General features: G+C 34.0%; 1 protein-coding gene and 1 non-coding gene across 6 annotated transcripts; both read left to right on the forward strand.

The window, feature by feature from the left end:
* Nucleotides 1-601: 601 nt before the first annotated feature.
* Nucleotides 602-13,693, forward strand: LOC18436438 (Pentatricopeptide repeat (PPR) superfamily protein). 5 transcript variants are annotated; one of them, XM_088846694.1, is made up of 4 exons: nucleotides 608-3,474; nucleotides 8,686-8,831; nucleotides 11,383-11,451; nucleotides 13,144-13,693. In XM_088846694.1, the coding sequence occupies exon 1, from the start codon at nucleotides 1,116-1,118 to the stop codon at nucleotides 3,321-3,323; it is 2,208 nt and encodes a 735-aa protein (XP_088702820.1). In that variant the 5' UTR covers nucleotides 608-1,115; the 3' UTR covers nucleotides 3,324-3,474; nucleotides 8,686-8,831; nucleotides 11,383-11,451; nucleotides 13,144-13,693. The 5 variants fall into 5 exon arrangements, with proteins under 5 accessions (XP_020524227.1, XP_088702820.1, XP_020524228.1 ...); XM_088846693.1 differs by lacking the exon at nucleotides 11,383-11,451 and having other exon boundaries at nucleotides 626-1,169; nucleotides 1,393-3,474; XM_020668569.2 differs by lacking the exon at nucleotides 11,383-11,451.
* Nucleotides 13,694-17,115: 3,422 nt separating this feature from the next.
* LOC148780451 (small nucleolar RNA snoR77) lies at nucleotides 17,116-17,249 on the forward strand. Its single transcript, XR_016041817.1, has one exon. It is a non-coding gene; the product is annotated as a small nucleolar RNA snoR77 (small nucleolar RNA).
* The last annotated feature ends 3,375 nt before the right edge of the window (nucleotides 17,250-20,624 follow it).

The following is a 20,624-nucleotide window of genomic DNA, read 5'->3' on the forward strand; positions in this document are numbered from 1 at the left end:
ATATTTAGATCAATCATCATGATTAAAATTTAAAAAGAAAGTGCTCAAACTTTATTCTTCAGCTTCTTTAACCTAATTCCATCAAACAAAATTAATATGAAAAATATGTCATACTTTCATACCTGTTTCATAAATATCTTACACATGCTTTATTTTGAAAAATCAACTCTTTTAATTTTCAAACTTTCTTTTTTGTTTTCAATTTGATTGAGAGCCTTGATAACCTCATCACAAAATAGAAATGTAGAATTAAGGCCTAAAAAATCCATCATAAACAAATTTTTTGAAGAGGTATCATCTATTACTTACATATTGAACTCCTAAAAACAAAAAATTACAAATACATGCTCTATGAACCTAAAAAAATAATATCCCAAAATTAAACTTAGATTGTCCAATTTTTGGACAGAAATATCTAGTTATTAAATAGTTCAAACTCTAATTTATCTTTTGAAAATAATCATTAATTAGATCCCAATATTTCATATCCAAAAAATCTTTCCAGGCCAAATTTTTGGATCAAATGAACAATTTGCTCCCGCGGGAGCATAGTTTATTAAGCACCGATTCCTTTTGTTTGGGTGGGAATGGGTCTAACCTCATTGTTGTGGGGTTTATTGTTTTTTGGCTCAAAGGAGTCTGTGAGCGTCGTTCCTGAGGTGGGGTTCGGTTAAGTGAGGAGCTTGTATTGTTCCAAATCTCAAACGGACATGGCTCTCAACTCTCCACGCCAAACCCATTTATGTGCTTTTAAAACCAAATAATTCATTCTATTTCAATCTATTTCATGCTGAAATCGATTCAGTTGTCTACTTCCGATAAATTCGTATAAAATAGTAGAAATCAGGGGCCTATTTCATAACATTTTGGTTATGGGAACTCATTCAGTCTCGTTTATTTCTTGGAGAATGATTTCTAGAACTTCATGATATCACGCCTATAATGGGTTTTTGAGAGCCATTTCCTGGCTTTTCAGTTTAAAATGGAGGAAATCGGAGACCCATTTTTTTTTTCAGAAAGCTTCTCGGTTTTAGGCTCTCAGTAATGGCAAAAGAGCGCAGGAAGAGGAGGAAGAAGGAACCAGGCCTCCACTCACTTCTCCTTTCTTTCTCACCATGATGAGATTTTTGACCAGGAGTTACTTACCAGCCTCCAAACCCCACATCCTGGTATGTGCCCACACCCTCATTTTTTTCTCTTTCTACACCAATGCCATTAAATCTTGTCTGAACCCACAACCCACTGAAACTCAACGTGTATCAGGCACCAGTGAAACCCAACTCGTGCAATTCATTTTTAGAACGCTCAATAATAATACCAGTGATCTAAAACTTGGGTTTCGCAAGTTATTGAAGTATAAATCTCTGATTGTAAAACCATCTATTTTTTTAGGGGTTCTCAATACTATTCGTGATCAACCTAAACTTGCTTTGCATTTCTTTTACTGGACTGAGCGTCTCCCTGGATTCGAATGCTCTGCCATTGTGTTGTGCTCCATTCTTAATATTCTTGCTCAGTCAGGGCGAATGAAATCTGCGTATCGTGTTATTGAAAATGTAATTCAGCACAATGGTGACAAACTACCTGAATTTTTGATGAATGGGTTTGTTTGCTCGGAATCCTCCATTAAACTTCTTAATGTACTTCTTTTGATTTATGCACAAAAAGGCATGGTGGAACAATCTGTAACAACTTTTTACAGCATGGTGGGAAATGGCTTCTTGCCTGATGTTCGAAATTGTAACCGTATTCTTCGGATGCTTAGAGATGGGAATTTGGTAGATAAGGCTAGAGAGATTTATAGAGAGATGATAAGGGTTGGGATCAGCCCCACTGTTGTCACTTTTAATACACTTTTGGATTCCTTTTGTAAAGAGGGTAAGGTTCAAGAGGCCCTTGATCTTTTATCAGAGATGCAGGAGAAAGGGTGCATGCCTAGTGATGTTACTTATAATGTATTGATCAATGGGTTATCCAAGGTAGGCAAAATGGACAAGGCTGTGGAGTTGGTTACAGAGATGCAAATTCATGGGTTGGCTGTATCCAATTACACTTACAATCCTTTGATATATGGGTACTGCATTGGAGGAAATCTCAGAAATGCTTTCAAATTCTTCAATGAGATGATAAGCAATGGGGTTTCCCCCACTATCACCACCTATAACACCTTAATCAATGGGCTCTGCAAGAAAGGGAGGTTGGAAGAAGCAAGGTCGCAATTTGATGGGATTTTGAGCAATAATTTAACTCCTGATATAATTTCTTTTAACAGTCTGATATATGGGTACTGTCACGAAAAAAAATTAGAGGAGGCCTTCTGGTTGTTTGATGAATTAAGAAGGAAACATCTCATGCCCACAATTATAACCTATAACACTCTCATCTATGGCCTCTGCCAAGTTGGGGCCTTGGAGGAGGCTAAAAGAGTGATGCATGAGATGGTCATTGGGGGGTGTTTTCCTGATACTCTTACATATACGGTTCTTATAAATGGGTACTCCAAAGCTGGTGATTTGATTATGGCAAGGAAGTTTTTTGATGAGATGGTTGGTAATGGAATGCATCCCGATTGTTATGCATACACTACTCTAATTGATGGTGAGATTAGGTCAGGCTTTGTGGCCCAAGCTTTCCACTTAAAGGATGAGATGGTTGAGAAGGGAATCTCGCCAAATGGAATTACATATAATGTATTGTTAGGTGGTGTTTGCAGGTGGGGTAGTTTACATGAAGCATATGGACTTTTGCAAAAGATGGTGCAAGATGGTTTTGTTCCAGATTCTGTGGCATATACTTCACTAATTTGGGGAAACTGCCAAAAAGGGGAGCTTAGAGAAGCGAGGGAGCTCTTTGGCGAAATGAAGTGGAGGGGATTATCCCCATCCATTGTTACTTACACGGTATTGATCCATGCTCATGCGGCTGAAGGTAGGCTATATATGGCCTTTAGATTTTTCTTTGAGATGATTGAGAGTGGGTTATCACCAAATGAAATCACTTACAATGCTTTGATAAATGGTCTTTGCAAAGAGGGACGCATAGACCAGGCTTATAGCCTCTTCTATGAGATGGAAGGAAAGGGATTATCCCCCAATAAATACACTTATACTTTGTTGATGGATGAGAATTGCAACATGGGTAATTGGCAGGAAGCTATTAGATTGTATGCCGAAATGTTGGGGAGAGGTCTTGAGCCTGATTCTTGTACTCATGCTGTATTGTTTAAGCGATTAAGAAAGGACCACAAAATCCATGCTATTCGGGTTTTGGTGAATGAAGTTCTCAGTAGTGAAATGGTTGCCGAGAAATTTTGTGAGGAGTGATGAGTGGGGTGACTCTTCAAACCATGACTATAGCAACTTTTTGGCTGCTATACTAATGAATAAGTTGAATTTGATGTAACATTCCGCTTGTTAGCCTCTCATTGGTTCGAGTGTTGCTCTTGTATCAACATTTGAATCACTCCATGAGGAGGTAATATCCTATGCCACATGTCTTCTTTTTTATCTGCTTTTCTCTGAACATTGCATCTGCCCTTTTGTTTTTTAAATTTTGCATCTGCCCTTTCGTTTTTTTAATTTTTTTGGCAGATTTGTTCTTATTTTGTTTACTTTGGAATTTTGATGTGTTTTGTTGTTTTAGATTGCTCCAATCCATATATTTCCCAACTGTGATAATGCTTCAGTAATGTTAAGTTGAATGGTGTCTTGGTTTTTCCTTGGGTGTATCATGATGGATCCTGGAACTGGTTCTTTCTAAATTGAGGCTTGTATTATGTGCTACTAAATCAGCTTCATATTTCAGTCAGATATTTAATTATTAAGTTTTAGATACTTCAAGAACTGAAAACTTGTATGATATACATCCAGTTATCAATATAAGGGGAAAGAAAACGAAAAAAAAAGAACTTGCATGATAGGCATCTAATGATTTATGATAGGCATGTAATAATAGCATGGTGCTTAGTTTTTATTTTGGTAGAAACACTGCATAATGTAATAGAAAAGTTTCTAATCCATAACAGAAATATACTTATGCATTGTGATTGAGATATTTGACATCTGACTATGAATTTTGTCAACATTATATAATTATAAGAAAAGATACATGAACATTATATCAAGTGCGTTGTGTGTGTGGCCAAACATGCGTGTATGAATGTGGTTCATGGCCCCAAATCTATTGGCATCTATCAAGGCTTAGTACCTGGACCCTCCAGAACTAGTGATCATTCCTCTCAATACCTCGTTTGGAGGTTTTAGAATGATAGGATGATGAAATCTCAGTCATGTCATAGCCTAACCATACCTCTTTTCCTAGCCATATATACATAATGATATGCATCTTCAACATATGTATTACATACATAAATTCATGCATGTATCTTTGCATGCACGCATGAGATTTAAAGACGAAGAAAGAAAGTAATATACATATAACAACACTATAGCTTTGTATGATATACAACTTATATTGATGCCTTGATGTATTGCTTTCCATTTTTCAGTATTTCATATGGTACATGTTTGCAGTACATAATGTAGAAACGTATGCATAAAACCTCAGGATATGGTAAAAATGGCCATTTATATACTGTAGCTTCCTCATAGTCTGAAACTCTTTGTTAGAAATAAACTCCAAGTATTGTTGCTGTAGTTATAGAACGTACAGTGATGATAACATAAAATAATAAGTACATAATGTATAATTTTGTAGACATACTGCACGTGTTCAAGTTGCTTTATTTGCCTTTGGTTTGAAAGGGCCAATTAATAATTGAAGAGAAAGTTTGTCACAATTTAGATAACCCTAGTTTATGATGCCAATGGCTCCAAGTTGACCAATGGCTCCAAGTTGAATTGGAAATATTTGAATGGACTGCATATATAATTTGTTTGAAGAGACTCCTTTGTCAGAGTTATGGTAGAGGCACTGTCCTACCTTAGGCCCTGCTGCAGTTGGCTTCTTTGTCCCAAGGTCTTATAGTAAACATTACTGATTGCTGAAGAAGGCAATTCATTCTTTTCAATTATTTGCCAATTAGATATCAGATTCACATGCAATTATGTATATTAAATAATTTATTGAAACTGAGAAAATGGCTGCCAAATGAAGAAATGTTAAAACAACAAAATGTGATACAGCTATGATGTGTTGTTTGTTCCTTGGGGTTTAAGTTTGAACCATAATTCTATATATTTAAGGTTTAAAATTTAAATTTGAACTTCTTAGATGTGGGATGGTCTTGGGCCATATGACTGATCCCTAAGTCACTGTCTAAGTAGGCTCATCACCTGAGGCTTAATTTATGAAACTGACATGGCTGGAGCTTCTATTTAGTATTTGCAGAGAGTCCAGAGATACTGGAATACATTGTGTGTGGTTGTGTGTTGTTGCATGTTGTTATTTTTCCAATACTGCAGTTGGCACAGATTATGTAGATTTAGCAGCTTCCTCTGTAAAACTTAGTTTTTGATTCCAGTTCGAGGGCCTCTTCTGCAAGTGCTATTATGCACTCAAGTTCTTACCAATAATAATAGCACTATATTTCTGGGTGAGTTGCAATAATAAAGTATGGAACTATGCTTTGGAGATTCTCTCCCTCCCTTCCCCCCCCCTCCCCCCCGGTCCTCCTCTTCAGAATTGGATTTCCATTCTTTGAACTTTTGAGTAGCTACAACTACTATTTTTTGAGACATTTATGTGGAGACAGTGTCCCTCCTTTGTCATCTAAAGAGCATTCTCAGGTTTACAAAGGCATTACATTTACAATAATGTATTAAAGGAAGAGAAATGCCCTAAATATTTTGTATGTAGAAAACTATAGAACGAATTATGAGACAACTCTACATATAATTCTATCAACTGAGTTTATCAGGAAAAGAAAAATTCTAACAATAGATTTGTGTACAATTAGCATATCAATCATCTTTATATTCTTCTCCTTCACCTGTTATATTTGTCAATATGGCTCATCAAATGTTGAGTGTTCATTAGCTTACACTTGTCTACATGCTTGTAGGATCCCTCCAAGTAGAGGAGCTATACTATTAATTGTGCTGATGGTCATCTCCTGGGTATTATAGATTTATTTCTTTAGATTATGTTAAACCGTGGTGCATATCACATCATGGTATACTAGAATTATGGTATCAAAAAATATCATACTAAGTCAGTTCATGATATTATTAAATTGTGTTACTGCTATAACTATGGCATTAGTATAAGCTAAGGTGTATGATAATGGATCGAGTGGGTATTGGCTCGATCATTTTATGTATGGTGGAGCTTAGATCCCTCTAAGTCAAAACCTCGTTCCCAGTGACATGGGATCTAGCTCCCAAGTATCCTAGGACCTAACTCCTTAACTCGTTGACTATATGGACGGCTATCTAACCCCAGGGCCCTCCAACCTATTGCAGTTTGGCATTCCCCGAACCGATCTTCCTCTTGAACTGCTCCTACCTCCACCAACTATGAAATAAACGGCAAATTTATCTTTGTTGGCCTAATGGTTTTCATCAGTAGGTCTACTCAGGCTATTGCTTCATGTGTACCGTTTCACTATATTTAACTCCTTGTTTGTTCAACCTGTTCTAAGCTAGAATGGGATTTATAAGAAAGTCTAAACTTGGACATGAAAGTTAGTGTTGGCCTTTAATTCTATTATTATCCTTCTTGTGCCTAGTCACACCCATATTAGGGTTTGTTTGTTGAAGATGATATCATTACATGTTGATTTCAGTCTAACTGGGACGTATAGCAGTTATCAGAACGTGGCTGATGACGTGACTTCAATTTCAATTTCAATTTTTTTTCCCTTCTTTTTGTGATATGCCAGAGGTTACCATTTAGCTCGAAATAGAGACAGTCATCTGACCCTTAGGGTATGTTGGATAAAACAGGATATAAGTATTACAATATTTAAAAATTTGAATAAAGACATTGCCTTGCTTCTTATATATTCAGATTTTATGTTATCATAATATGTGTTTTCCGTGCACGTTTGACTGTCCACTTGTATATTAAATAAATAAATATCATGTATTAGGGTCATCTCAAAGAGCTTCTTAGAACTACCCAACTGATCATTATTAGCCAAGCCTTTGATTATGACGGTCCATGAGTATGCGTCTCCGATGGGCATGGCATCAAAGAGAGAGACTGCCTCTCTGAAATAGCCATGATGTATGTATGTTGATAACATGGCATTCCATGATATGATATTGCATGATGGCATGCAATTGAGGAGGTGTGATTGTGTGGTCATTCATTAATAATGCGACTGCATCCTTAGCTTGCTGGATATGGCATACTTGGTGATCTTGAGGTTTTGAGAGGAGGAAATTCCCCACACCTGCTGCCACTTTGAGCATGGGGGGTTAGTTTTCTGTGTACGCCAGAACTTTAGGACTTTCTCTCTCTTAATTGGGCCTTCCCCAGGCACACAGGTAACAACTTTGGCTCATTGGTTTCTCTCTCTTTGCTCTTTACTATATCACTAAAATACTAAATATTAGGACTTCTTATTATTTTTCTAATCCAGAGGAACCCAAATGACAACCAAAACTCGTAAATAACAAAGAGAGAGATAGAGAGAAGAGAGGCCAAAATTTAGAGAGAAATAGGGAGAAATGAATGCCGTGATATGTTCCAAGAATCCTAGACCATTAAATAAACTGAAAGAGTGAGAATTACCCACATGCCTAAACATGCCCTATAGACTATAGACTACACAGAGCCGAATTGGACTTAAAAATGGAAGACCAAGAGATAGAGAGAACCCAAAATGATAAATAAGGGAGAACCCTAATTCACCTGCAAATATTTTAAGGCCGAGTTCAAAAAACTCGACTCAACATCCCAAAAAGATCTGCAACTCAAATTCCATGAGCTAAACTTCCTGCACTCTTGACTATCTCGTTCTCTTTCTACTCAACCACTCTCTCTCAAGGAAGCAAGGCATGCCCATGCCCTCTTCATAGGCTCTGGCTTCCACCACCTAATCTCCGCAGCTGCTGGCATGATCACCATTTACTCTTTCTGCAACGACCTCCCCTCTTCAAACCTCCTCTTCTTCAACAATCCCACAAAAAATATATTCCTTTTTAACACAATTATTTGAGCTCATGCCCATGTTAATCAGCCAACCCAAGCTTGGGGATTTTGGAAATCTTAAGGAGTTGAGCAATGGGGACTTTTTGGGATTGAGGTACAGGAGTGAGAAAAAAGGCATGAACGTTGAGAGGAGAGAGATAAGAAGGAGCTCTATTGGGGTCTGAGATTTAGTGGTGGAGAAGGGGCCTCAAGAACCAATAGGGCGGCTAACAAATAGGGGCCCCCAAGACTTTTTAGATTCTATATTATCTTAAAATATTACAATATTAGGGTGTTATCAAACAGTCTCTTAATGTGCTTAAATCTTTTATGTTTCACTAGAAGTATTATTTGTTTGCTTCTTGTGAGCTGTGGGCTAACAAATCAAATCCTATGTATTCAACAGTTATACTATACACAGTGAATATGTTATACACAGTGAATATGTAACTAGTCTCCTTAACTTCCTATGTATCACTTACTGTGATTGGAGGAATTGTAATACATATGAGAAATGTCATTAAAATTATGAACTATCAAAATGTCAAAATGCTAAGCCTCACATATCACTGTATTGACTAACTGCAGGTATGGTTTGGATATCTTCGGTGCTTCATGCCAAATGGAGTATCTTAATGCTGCAAATTTAAGGATATCCTTCCATCTCTGAAAGTTTTCTCAACTCTTATGCATGCATGTAGTGTGATGTTTGATGATGTTGCAAAGATTATGTGGTAACTTGTTCCTCGAAACTCTATTTATTTGACTAATATTAGCCTAGGCAAACTGATTTTCAATCGGGATCTCTGTGTATGATTTATTAAATTAATTGTTTTTGGACAGCAATGCATAGTTCAAAATTTTCTTAAGCATCTTCATAATTGGATGTGGTTCTCATCTGACTCTTGATGCTATTACGTTGCAATGATGTGTGCATACATGAGAAACCAATGGTTTAACACAGGAATGATTTCTTGAAATTCTATCGCTTTGCGACATGCATGCATAATACACACATACATACAAAGTTACAAACGTATATAAAAAAATTGAAATATGCTAGAGTGTTTTTTTGAGAGTAGATCACTCATATGCTGAACCATCCGATCTTGATCGATTGGTTGAGAGTTTATTTATTTTTTGATTTATTTTATTATTTTTATATAAATCAAATTAAACTACAATTTGGGGGGTCAGTACATCAAAGTAGGAGGCATCTGATAAAAATAATTTTAAAAAAATTTCAAGTACTCAGAAAACTTTAAAGGGTGTCTTGGTCACTTCAAATAATTGAATTTTTTTTTAAAATATTTTTGTCAAGTACACCCTACTTTGATGTGCTAAAGTCCCAAATTTCATTTTAATCCCATTTATATAAAAAAATCAAAATTCAAAGAGTGGATGCACTCTCAACCATCCATCAAGATTGGTTGTATGAAACTAATAACGCCCTTACTCGATATATATATATATATATATATATATATATATATATATATATATATATATATATATATATATATATATATATATATATATATGGAAAAGTCTTCTCAATGCCTATAGGCGAAAATGAACAGTGATTCCGCCTACTTTCAGCACCGTCCAAAGTTCGTCGCACGGTCACGATTGTTCGGTAGTGTTCATTTTTTATTTTTTTTCTACAATCCGGAATGATCTGAAATTTGGAGCGTGTGTACATCTTAGTAAGACGCACCTAATAAAAATATAAAAAAAATAATTCACAAAAACATTGACCAAAATATCCCTGAAACTTTTCGGGGGTATTTTGGTCAATTTATTTCATATAAAATATTTTTTTTGATATTTTCTGTAGATTTTCTTATTTTTTATGAACACACGCTCCAAATTTCAGATCATTCCGATTTGTAAAAAAATAAAAAAAAAATAATACACTACTGGACAATCATCATCGTGCGATGAACTTTGGACAGTGATGAGGGTAGGAAAAGTCACTGTTCATTTTCGCCTATAGGCGTTTTGTAGTATCTTCCTATATATATATATATATATATAAACAGTTACAAACAGTTATGAGTAAATTTCTACAGTATTTCACATGGCTCATCACCATCCAAAGTCCATCACAAGGTCACGGTTGTCTGATAGCGTTTGAATTTTAATAATTTTTCTACAAATCAGATTCATCTAAAATTTGGGGCGTGCATACGTCTGAGCATTTCTCTCAAAAAAAAAATGTCAAAAAAATAAATACCAAAAAATAAAATGACCAGAATACTCTTGAAATATTCATAGGGATAACTTGGTCATCTTTATCATTTGGTTGGCCGATGTATAAGTGCATTGTTTCATTTTTTTTATCTTTTTTTATAAACCATTATTCTCTCAAATAGAAACAATTCATTTTTTTCAAATCATTTTTCTCTCTACTAGCCGACCCCAAATAGATCTCTTTCAGGAGAACGAAGCTGTCAGTTGTTTAAAACTGGGCCATCACAACTTCTTTGTAGGCCAGATGGCTCACAGAATCTTGCTGCTTATGTGTGTGTGTGTGTGTGTGGAGAGAGAGAGAGAGAGAGAGAGAGAGAGACTCTTGCACATGAGGGGTTGCATTGGTGCAACACTGAATTGACATGGTAAACTTGGGGTAGTTTAGGGACACTAGGTATTAGTGTAAACTTTGCTTTCTTTTACATGTTGTAGACTTGTAGTTGTGGTTCACGAATTGTGGATTTATTCTATTCGGGCATGTTTGGTTCAATGGAAATATCTCGTAAAGAGAGTTTTCCTAGAAATAAGCTTCATACTTAGGAGAGTGTTAAGCCGCTTTCACATGTCATGCCAACACGCTTTCCCATGAAGCAAATATGGGAAAGTGGCTTGGTCTATGAAAATCTCTCCCGGAGAGGGACTTCCCACAAACCAAACAGGATACCCAAGTTCAGAATCCAATGTTTGTCTAACACGCAGATGCATTGGCCTAAAATAGTGACATGGGAAGACATTTCTACTGGATTTTAATTTATCAATAAAATAATAGATTTTTAATGTATTTATATTGAATAGTTCATATTTATGAGATATGTAGTTGACATAGAGGTAGACTGCATGAACATGGCACATGATATCTTGGGTTCAAACACCTGCATTATACTTTTCAATGTTCCCTGTGTTTGAAAGTGTCAACACGGTGTCCAAGTGCTGACACGTGTCGACCGGCAAAATGGCAGCATGAATGGATTATCTGGGTAACATGGATTCTGATAAGAAAATTTTATTTCCTTTTTCCCCTCTTCTTTGCAGACGGTGAGAGAAGGACCTTTTGGCAAAGCTCTATGTTAGACTCTAGCTTTGGCTGCAGTAGAGTTTTATGTGAGGCTCTTGCTTTGACTGCTAGGGAACTCCATGTCAGCCTCTAGCTTTTGGTTCAGAGGGTTTATGAGAGCCTCTAAACTTTGTGCGTGTGTGTGTGTGTGTGTGTGTGTGAGAGAGAGAGAGAGAGAGAGAGAGAGAGAGAGAGAATGAATGTAACCAAATTTAAGCAAGCCTTTGCTGACATTTGGTTGAGCCACTCAAAAGTGGTACTAACGTGCACCTGCTGCACTCATAAAAGCAGTGGTAGCGCAGCCACTGAGGTAATGGACAAGCAGTATATGAGCTGTTCAATACTCGAGAGGGTTGAATTTCGACTTTAGCTTGAGGGTGTTATGTGCATTAATTGTTTGTAAATGTACTTCTGTATTTTTACATATTGTGCCTATGTTGACATCAGTTGTTATGTTCTAAGGATATCCTGATCTTTTCATGATTCACTTTCTGGAACACATTTTACACCCCTCGTGCATCCTACGATAGCATATTTCAAGTAGTCCGTCATATGGATGCCATATAAACCTGAGAAGTTTTACTTTTATTGCCTTTCCTAATAACTGGTAAGAGCCTGTTTTCCAAATTTGTGCAAAACTCGTTTCATGTATCTCTTACATTGCCGCCATTTCTTTCCCTGCAGATTTTATGCGTTTTCCCCAACTTTTACTATCCCTTGAATTTTCTCAAGTTCCATATATGTTTCCCATGTTTTCCATGTTTGCATGCCAATCTTGATCTGTCCTAGCACTTTCTAGGTTATTATATTTCATATGCAATTATGTTTTACATTTCTTGCACTCTGTTATCTTATGCAATCCCAAAATTCTTTCTCAATGGTTTCCTCTTTTGACAACTATGGTTTCATTGGAGGAAGATGGATTAAAGTGGTCTAATTGCTCACAAATTTCATTGGTTATTAAGAAAACCTGGCAGAATTTGTGCTTTTTAGAAGTGGATTTGCTGCTTTTTAGAAGTGGATTTGTCTAAGCTTTTGTGCATCTAATTAGAGATTTGCTTCATGCATCATGAAATGGGAAGTCAAGATTTTGGTTGTTCATTTTGTGTCCTATTCTCACTCATTATCAAGGGATTAGTCTTCTTATATTTAATGCATGATAACTTGTGACAAAAAATTGTAATATGATTAGTGGTGATAGCTTTTCCATTTAGTTTAGTTTCCTAGTTTAATTATCTAATGTAACCGAGGATTGGATGTTGTCTGAGACTACTAAGTTATATCTGGAGTTAAATTGTTGGATAGTGTATAATTCGATGAAATCCCCACATACGTCATCATTAAATGGTTGGCATTGCTAAAATGAGAGTTGCATGCAATTTGCTTTTTCAAGGATATGGATTTGTTCAGAGAAGGTAAATTGTAATCAAGTGGACCATGTTATGCTGTAGTCCGTAAGGTTATCACCATCTGATGAAATGATTAATAGTGACGAGACTCTGGTGCTTACATAAGAGTTATAATCCCAATGATGGGTCACACTTTCTCCATTATCATCCACTATTCCATTGGATAATGATAAATTGACCCCAATGGACTATGTTTTCCATATTCTATATCCTCAGATAGTATGCATTTCCTTGGTATATCAATTCCTACAATGCGTCATAATTGTAAGTTTGTGGATATGCCTTCATACAGGTCCTTGAATAAATATTGTTTTGCTGGTGTTTCTGTAGCTTACTCTGAGGTTGGGGGTGACTGCTGGTTCTTGAGGGGCATGAGGGGGCAAGAAAAAGATGCAACTGTCAAAAACATGAGCTATGCTCCTGGGGAAAGGCAATGAAGGAATTCCACTTAGCATCTGCTGCCTGCCTGGATGATGGATGGTGGATAAGTGTAGTGGGCATGACGTTCATGCTCATGTGCAATTACTTGTTGGCATCTACTATCAGGAATGGATGTTGGATGGCTCTTATTGAGTACCATGTACCACACTCAGTTGGATAATGATATATTCTTTTGACCTTTTTGTAATACAAATGCTGAGGGTGGTTTGATTTGATAATCACAATTGTGGAACAGTAGTAGAATGTAGAAAATAACTCGAGACTGATATTATGATCTAGGATTACGAAAAGAACAACTGGGGGAGGGAAGGGTCTAGGCCCCACTATTTTGTGTTAAATGTATTTTAGGACAGAAACAGCCTAACTATTATACCCAAAAGATTGTACATGACAGATAATTGATTTGATTAAAATTAATTATTTTCATTTTTGTTTTCCATCCTTTCTGTGTGTATACGTGGGTGTGCGTGCGCATGTGTGTGTGTGATACTGAATCTTTGTTGTATCCTTTTAAGGGGTAGATGATGACTGACCTGGTTCTACAATCAATAATTTAGTGTGCAGGAAAATAAAAAAAATGCATGAAATTCATTCCAATGTGACTTTTCTTAAACATATCAAATTCATTCGGTTGGGATACGATCTTCTTTATATATATATATATATATATATATATATATATATATATATATATATATATATATATAGCAATGATCTTTTGATACCCTCCCACATCCATGTATATTCCATGCGTGTAGGGCTTCAAAAGATCACTATTAAATTTGGTACAGATCTCTAAAAAAGTCCTGTCTTACATTTATGTGATAATTTTTTTATAGATTTGTGCTAAATTTAATGATGATCTTTTAAGGTTCTACACACACGAGTGTGGTAGGGTCTCATAGGATTATTATTCATATATATATATATATATATATTTCCTTCTAATTTTGTCTTGGATGAGAATGTTACCTTGATAAGAATCGAGTTGTGGATGGAACTTGGTAAAGCTATAAACGGGGGAGTTAGTGGGAGTGTTTGAATTTGAAGATAATATATTTTCCATTAGGCGTTGCCTATGAATAACCATTAAATATTAATTTTCCGAAAATGATGGTACCCTAGTATAAGGGTCCTGCAAATGGAGGCGTTTGTTGAAACTGTTGGGGTTTGTCTCTATCTTGGTTCAAACATGAGGAAGGGCTTAAGGGTCCAGTCTTCCAACCAACCAACCTCAAGTTCAATTGAAGGTAGGGAGGTGATATTTGCTTATGGATTGACCTTTTTTAATATTTAAACTCGGTTACTGAAACGGGACTATTTGGATGGCTTTGAGTGATACTCAGGGTATGCAAATCTCGTCTTGTTTTGCTAGTAGGGGTTATTTGGTATGCATGAAAGTTCAACATGATAATATTTACAGAAAAAATATTTATATATGCATGAAAAAATTAAAATTACTGAAGCAGACTTTTCCCATGGTAGATAAACACAGTTGGAAACACGCAAAGAGAGCACATCAAACTTTGAAATTTTGAGATATTTTTTCTAAAATTTTTGAAATAGCTTATCACTCTAAAATTTAAAATATGATATAGTTTCTCTATCTAAAAATTTGGAGATGGCTCTATCTAAAAATTTGAAATTTAAGATAGCTTCTCTCTCTAAAAACTTTTAGCCAGTTTCTCTCTAAAGAATTGAGGTAGTTTTTCTCTCTAAAATTTTAAGATACTTTCTATCTCTAAATGTTAAAATTTTAAATAGTTTTCCTATCTAAATAATTTGTGATAATTTATCTTTAAAATTTTTTAAGTAATTTTTTTTTAAAATTTGATATAGTTTTTCTCTAAAATTTTAAGATACTCTCTCTCTCTCTAAAACATAGAATTTTAGATAGTTTATCTCTTTAAAATTTTTGAGATAGTTTCTCACTTAATTTTTAAAGTAGCTGTTTGCTAAAATTTTTTGAAATTTTAAGATACTTCCTCTCTCTAAAACTTAAAAATTGAGATAGTTTATCTCTTTAAAATTTTTAAGATAGTTTCTCTCTCTAAAAAGTTTTAAATAATTTCTCTCTTTAAAGTTTAAGATACTTCTTTAAAAATTAAAATTTGAGATAGTTTTTTTCTCTAAACATTTTGAGATAATTTCTCTCTAAAATTTGATGTAGCTTTTCTATAATTTTAAGATGCTTTTTCTCTCTAAAAATTTAAATTTAAGATAGTTTCTCTTTCTAATTTTTTTTGAGATAGTTTATTTGTCCAAATGTTTTTCGGAAGTTTCTCTCTAAAATTTGATATATTCTCTCTTTAAAATTTTAAGATATTTTTTCTGTCTAAAAAGTAAATTTTTTAATAGTTTCTCTCTCTAAAAATTAAGTTTTTTGATAGTTTCTCTTTATAAAATTTTTCTCTAAAAATTAAAAGTTTTGACATAGTTTTTCTCTTTAAGGAATTTTAGATAGCTTCTCTCTTTGAAAATTTGATATAGTTTCTCTCTCTAAAAATTTTAGGCAATTTCTCTCTCTAAAAATTTAAGATGCTTACTCTCTCTAAAATTAGAATTTGATATATTTTCTCTCTCAAAAATTTTAAGATATTATCTCTTTCTAAAACTTGAAATTTGAGATAATATCTCTCTAATTTGTGGAGGTGTTTTGGCAGAATTAGTTGTATATTTGATAAAGTGTGTGGCTCAGTTGTGTGAAAATAATAATAATAATAATAATAATAATAATAACAATAATAATAATAATAATAGTAATAATAATAATAATAACAATAATAATAATAATAATAATAATAATAATAATAATAATAATAATAATAAAATAATAATAATAATAATAAAAATAAAAGTAATAATAATAATAAAAGTAATAATAAAAATAAATAATAAAGTATTATTATTTAATATATATTAATGTGATACCATTATACATGTTATTATATCATTATGACTCTCATTATTAATATATACCATTTTTGTTTTTACAATAATATCGTATTACTAATATATTATATTCTCTCTTTGATGCTTACACAAAGTCATGTTCAAGCCCAATTAACATACACTGTCCATTTTGTTAAGAGGCTTAGATCTAAGCTTTAGAAGGAGTTTTTCTCTTATCGAAATTTTTAGATCGCTTTGTGATCATTAGATGAACGTTGTTGAAAAAGAAAAAATGGTTTTGAGCTTGTAAAGGCTTAGATCTTCAAATTTATCAAATTGACGGTCTAGATTCATTGTTGGAAGAAAACTTATTTTAACTTAGGATACAAATTAAATTTTATTTTTTAAAAATTAATTATTGGATGAAGATAAAGGGCATGTCTAATTTTTGGGTCATAGCTATAAATATGATTTTATATAAGTGTGGAAATCATTGCCCTAAAATAATACATCTCCTAATGTTTAATTTTTGATATAAATCACATGCTCTATATCTGTATCACCGCCCAGCTTTAAGATTTGACACTAGAATTGACCTAAAATGACACGAATACCCTCTCCACTGGCCCCTATATATACAACATGGTATTTCACCTCCCAAGCGACTTCTAGGGTTTATGAGGCACCTCTCATTCTGGGGTTTGTTCCCAGTTTTTCATCACAATTCATGTTTTCATGGTGTGATTAGGGTTTACATTTCCTAGGTTTATAGGGTTTACATTTCCTTGTTTCTCTACAACTCTTGGTCCAAAATTAGGTTTATCTCGTTTCTTTTCTTTTTTATATTTGTTCATATGTAAAGGGTTATCTCCATTGTCTGATCATTCGTATGGTCTGATAAATCGATGTCCTCTGAAACACAAAAATCTTTTTTTGTAGTGAAATTTATGTTACTTTGGGTAATTTTTCAGGCAGCCTCTATGCGTGATTTAATCGCATATGAAGGTGTTATTTTGCCCATAAATTAATGTCTCTTGCTCTTCTGATTTGCTGAGAAGAATAGTATTCTTCTTTGAAGCCGGTCTAGTAAGCCTAAGTACATACAATTACTGATTGTTTTATATTTTTCCCTTCAATTATTCTATTATTACATTCATCATATTTGTTTTTTTATTTTTTCTTTTTTTATACCACTTAGATTCAATGGAAAATAGATGAAAAATGCGAAGAAGGATTACCATTATTTACAAAGTGCAGAAGATCTCGAATGGTTGATAGATGGAAGGAACGGATTCGGGATGTGCCGCGTTATCTTGAATCTGAACCGTCGAGTGAGATGAGTAGCAGTAGTTTGAGTCTTTTTAAATTTATAAGGGGCGATTCAGATTCAATGGCACATAGATCTGGATCGCGAAAAGACATCTTCCCTGTATATTTAGGAAACTAATTTAAATCAAAAGCCAGGGATTTGTGGAATTTGCTTGTTACATTCAATTTTTTGTGTATTACATATATACCCGTTCTTATAAATCCTATTTTTTTTTGTTTGAAATGAACATTTGATATCTGAAATGGTGGATTTCCTGATCTTGAAGCATAGTCGGGGCTTTTTTTATTATTCGCACAAAAACTTTTGGATTTTCAATATTCTACTTTAACGAAACTACAGAATCCTCGGTGGGAAAATGCAACTCTTGGCAGGAAAATTCAATTCTCGAAAGGGAAAATGCCACTCTAGGCAGGAAAATGCAATTCTCGAATTGTGAAACAATTTAAGAACCGGGTTTCTATGCGGCCAAGCCCGCATATGTAGAAGTACGGGCCTTTTAATAAATCTATTTTTGATATGGATTTTTGGACTTAATTTTTAAGGACATATAATCTCTAACATAGAAATCATGAATATGAAAAAATAAATAAGAAATAATAATCTTAGTAAGAAAACATTTAGACAGTTAGTTTTCCATTCTTTTATTGTTTTTAAATGAAACACTTACTTCGATCATCTTAAAGATAGATATTGCTTATGTAGTTTTGCAATCCAACCTGTATGAAACAATTTTCCAAAATTTAATCATAAAGTAAATTTTAGTTTTTTGAAATCACAAAATGCAAATTTTGCAATTTGAAAATCTGTAATTCGTTTTTCATATAAAATTCGGATTTTAAAAACTTGAAATTGTTGGGGCACTAAAATTGAAAATTTTGGATTTTAAAGGTTTGAAAATTGCAGTTTCTGTATTTTGAAAATTCGAAAATTGTAATTTTCAGATTTTGGAAATTCTTAAAATTGCAATTTTTGGATTTTCAAATCCAGAAATTATTTTTCAAACAAATTTTGGATTTTCAGAATCCAAAATTGTTGGGGGACTCTAAAATGAATTATTTTTTTTTATGTTGAACATCAAAAAGTTTTAAAATAGTTTTTGAAAAATTTAAAAATTAAAATTTTGAGTTTTTGAGAAACCAAAACGTTCAATTTCTGTGAGTTTGCTCGGATCTTGAAAATAAATAGAAGGCAGTCAGTCATTTTCAAAAAAATGGACAAAATGTTTTAATAATGGATATAAAATTGCTAGTGGTAATAATGAAAATTTTTAGGTGATATTGTAATATTGTTAAAACGAACAGATATATGTATAATTTCAACCAAAAATAAAAACTCAAAATTTTAAAAAAATTGGATGTAAAAAATTTCATACAGATGCGGAGTACATAGCAATAATAATAATGAATTTCATTGGAATATTGAAATTCCAGATTTACAAATACGCAAGTCAAAATTATATAATCTAAAGCTAAAGTAGATGGAGAGGCTCAAAAGTTGCCTGCCATCCCAAATATATATGCAATTTTGTTGTCTCATCATTGTTATCCAAAGTATACTCTTAGGTCACGACTACTATTATCAAGACAACATTTTAAAATATAAAAAATATTATGAATAATATTTTAAAATATTTAATATATTAAAAAATGGCATTGTCCAACTTTGTTTTGGTCAGTTGAAATGGTCAAAATAGACTGGTTGGATCAATCAAACACTATTTTGATCGGTTTTTTTTACCAAAACCGCTTTTTACATGATACTAGGTTTGTTTTGATCTTAATAATGTTGTTATGATTATCATCCGAATCAGTGGCATTATTATCTTCATCATCTTTTCCCATATCTTCCCCTCTGTCCACAACTTTTGCTTTACCCTCGAGTTATTCACTCCCTCCAATATCTACCCCTTTTTTTTTTTTTTTCTTTTGACAAATGTTATCAAATATTATTGTTAAAACAAAGGGGGATTACAATTGATCTACATCATTTGAAATTAGAAAAAAAATTACAGGTAACTCCTTTTTGGCAAGCTCATATGCTAGAGAGTTGGCCTCCTTATAAACATGGTGAAAAGATCTCGTCAAGCAACCAACCAAATTCATTACTCGGCACCACTAGGAACGAAGTTCCCAAGCAATACTTTGCTCATTCTTATACCATTTAATCACATCCAGAAAATCCCCTTCCATCATACAAGTTGTCCCCAAATTTTAAGTAACAAAAATTCAAAGACCATGAAGTAAGGCCGTGAATTTAGCAAAGTTAGCTGTTGCCAAACCAATCGGACCTACATAGCCAAAAATTACCCCTCCATTCCAGTCTCAACACACCTCCAATACCTGCTTTTTTTAGGTTACCTAATAAGCTTCCATCAAAATTTAACTTAAAGCATCCCTGAACCGGTGGACACCAGCGACCAAGTGGCCTAGTCTTAGCAAAATGGGAAAAAGCTAAGTTAGTGAGATTTGATCTCACATCCACCTCAAAAATGCCACATCCCACTTTTGTAATCAACAACCAACTCTAACAGATATGAATAATATTATTTAGGGCTATATCAACAGGTAGAACCTTACCCTCAAAAGTTCTCTCCATTGTGTTCCGTCCAAACCTTCAAAATAATAGCCTCCCAAATGATCTTCCAAATAATATTCCCCAGTTTGGATAACAAAGGAAAAGCCAGTTGAGTAATAATACTCAAGTAGTCTTGAGGAAGTGCTGCCCTCAAGCCTAAGCATGAACAAAAATTTGTGATATTGACTCTCCATCATTCCCCCTTTTGGCAAAATTATCAATAGTCAAAATTTTGTTCTGTCATGCTCACCAAATGAAGCACTAAACCTTACGGGTATTGGCCATTTCCACACGTGAGCAATTCAATTCTATACTTCGAGCAATGTATACTTCTTCTAACCGAGTCATCAAAGAGGTCAGTTGAAATTTAACATCACTTAAAATTCTGTTAAGGGAGTTGCACATTCCAAAGCACTTGCTCTCCTATGAATTCGTAAGTCTCTGCCACCGTGGCCTGTGGATTAGAGACTCTAGAGAAGAGATTTGGGCAAGTAAGCTTAAGTAGGCAATCCCCCACCCACTTTTGGTGCTAAAGAGACGTAGAAGAACCATTTCCCACACACCACTGAGTGTT

Source organism: Amborella trichopoda, chromosome 9, assembly GCF_054954075.1.
Source record: "Amborella trichopoda isolate Santa Cruz 75 chromosome 9, AtrichopodaSantaCruz75HAP2 v2.0, whole genome shotgun sequence".
NCBI lineage: Eukaryota > Viridiplantae > Streptophyta > Magnoliopsida > Amborellales > Amborellaceae > Amborella > Amborella trichopoda.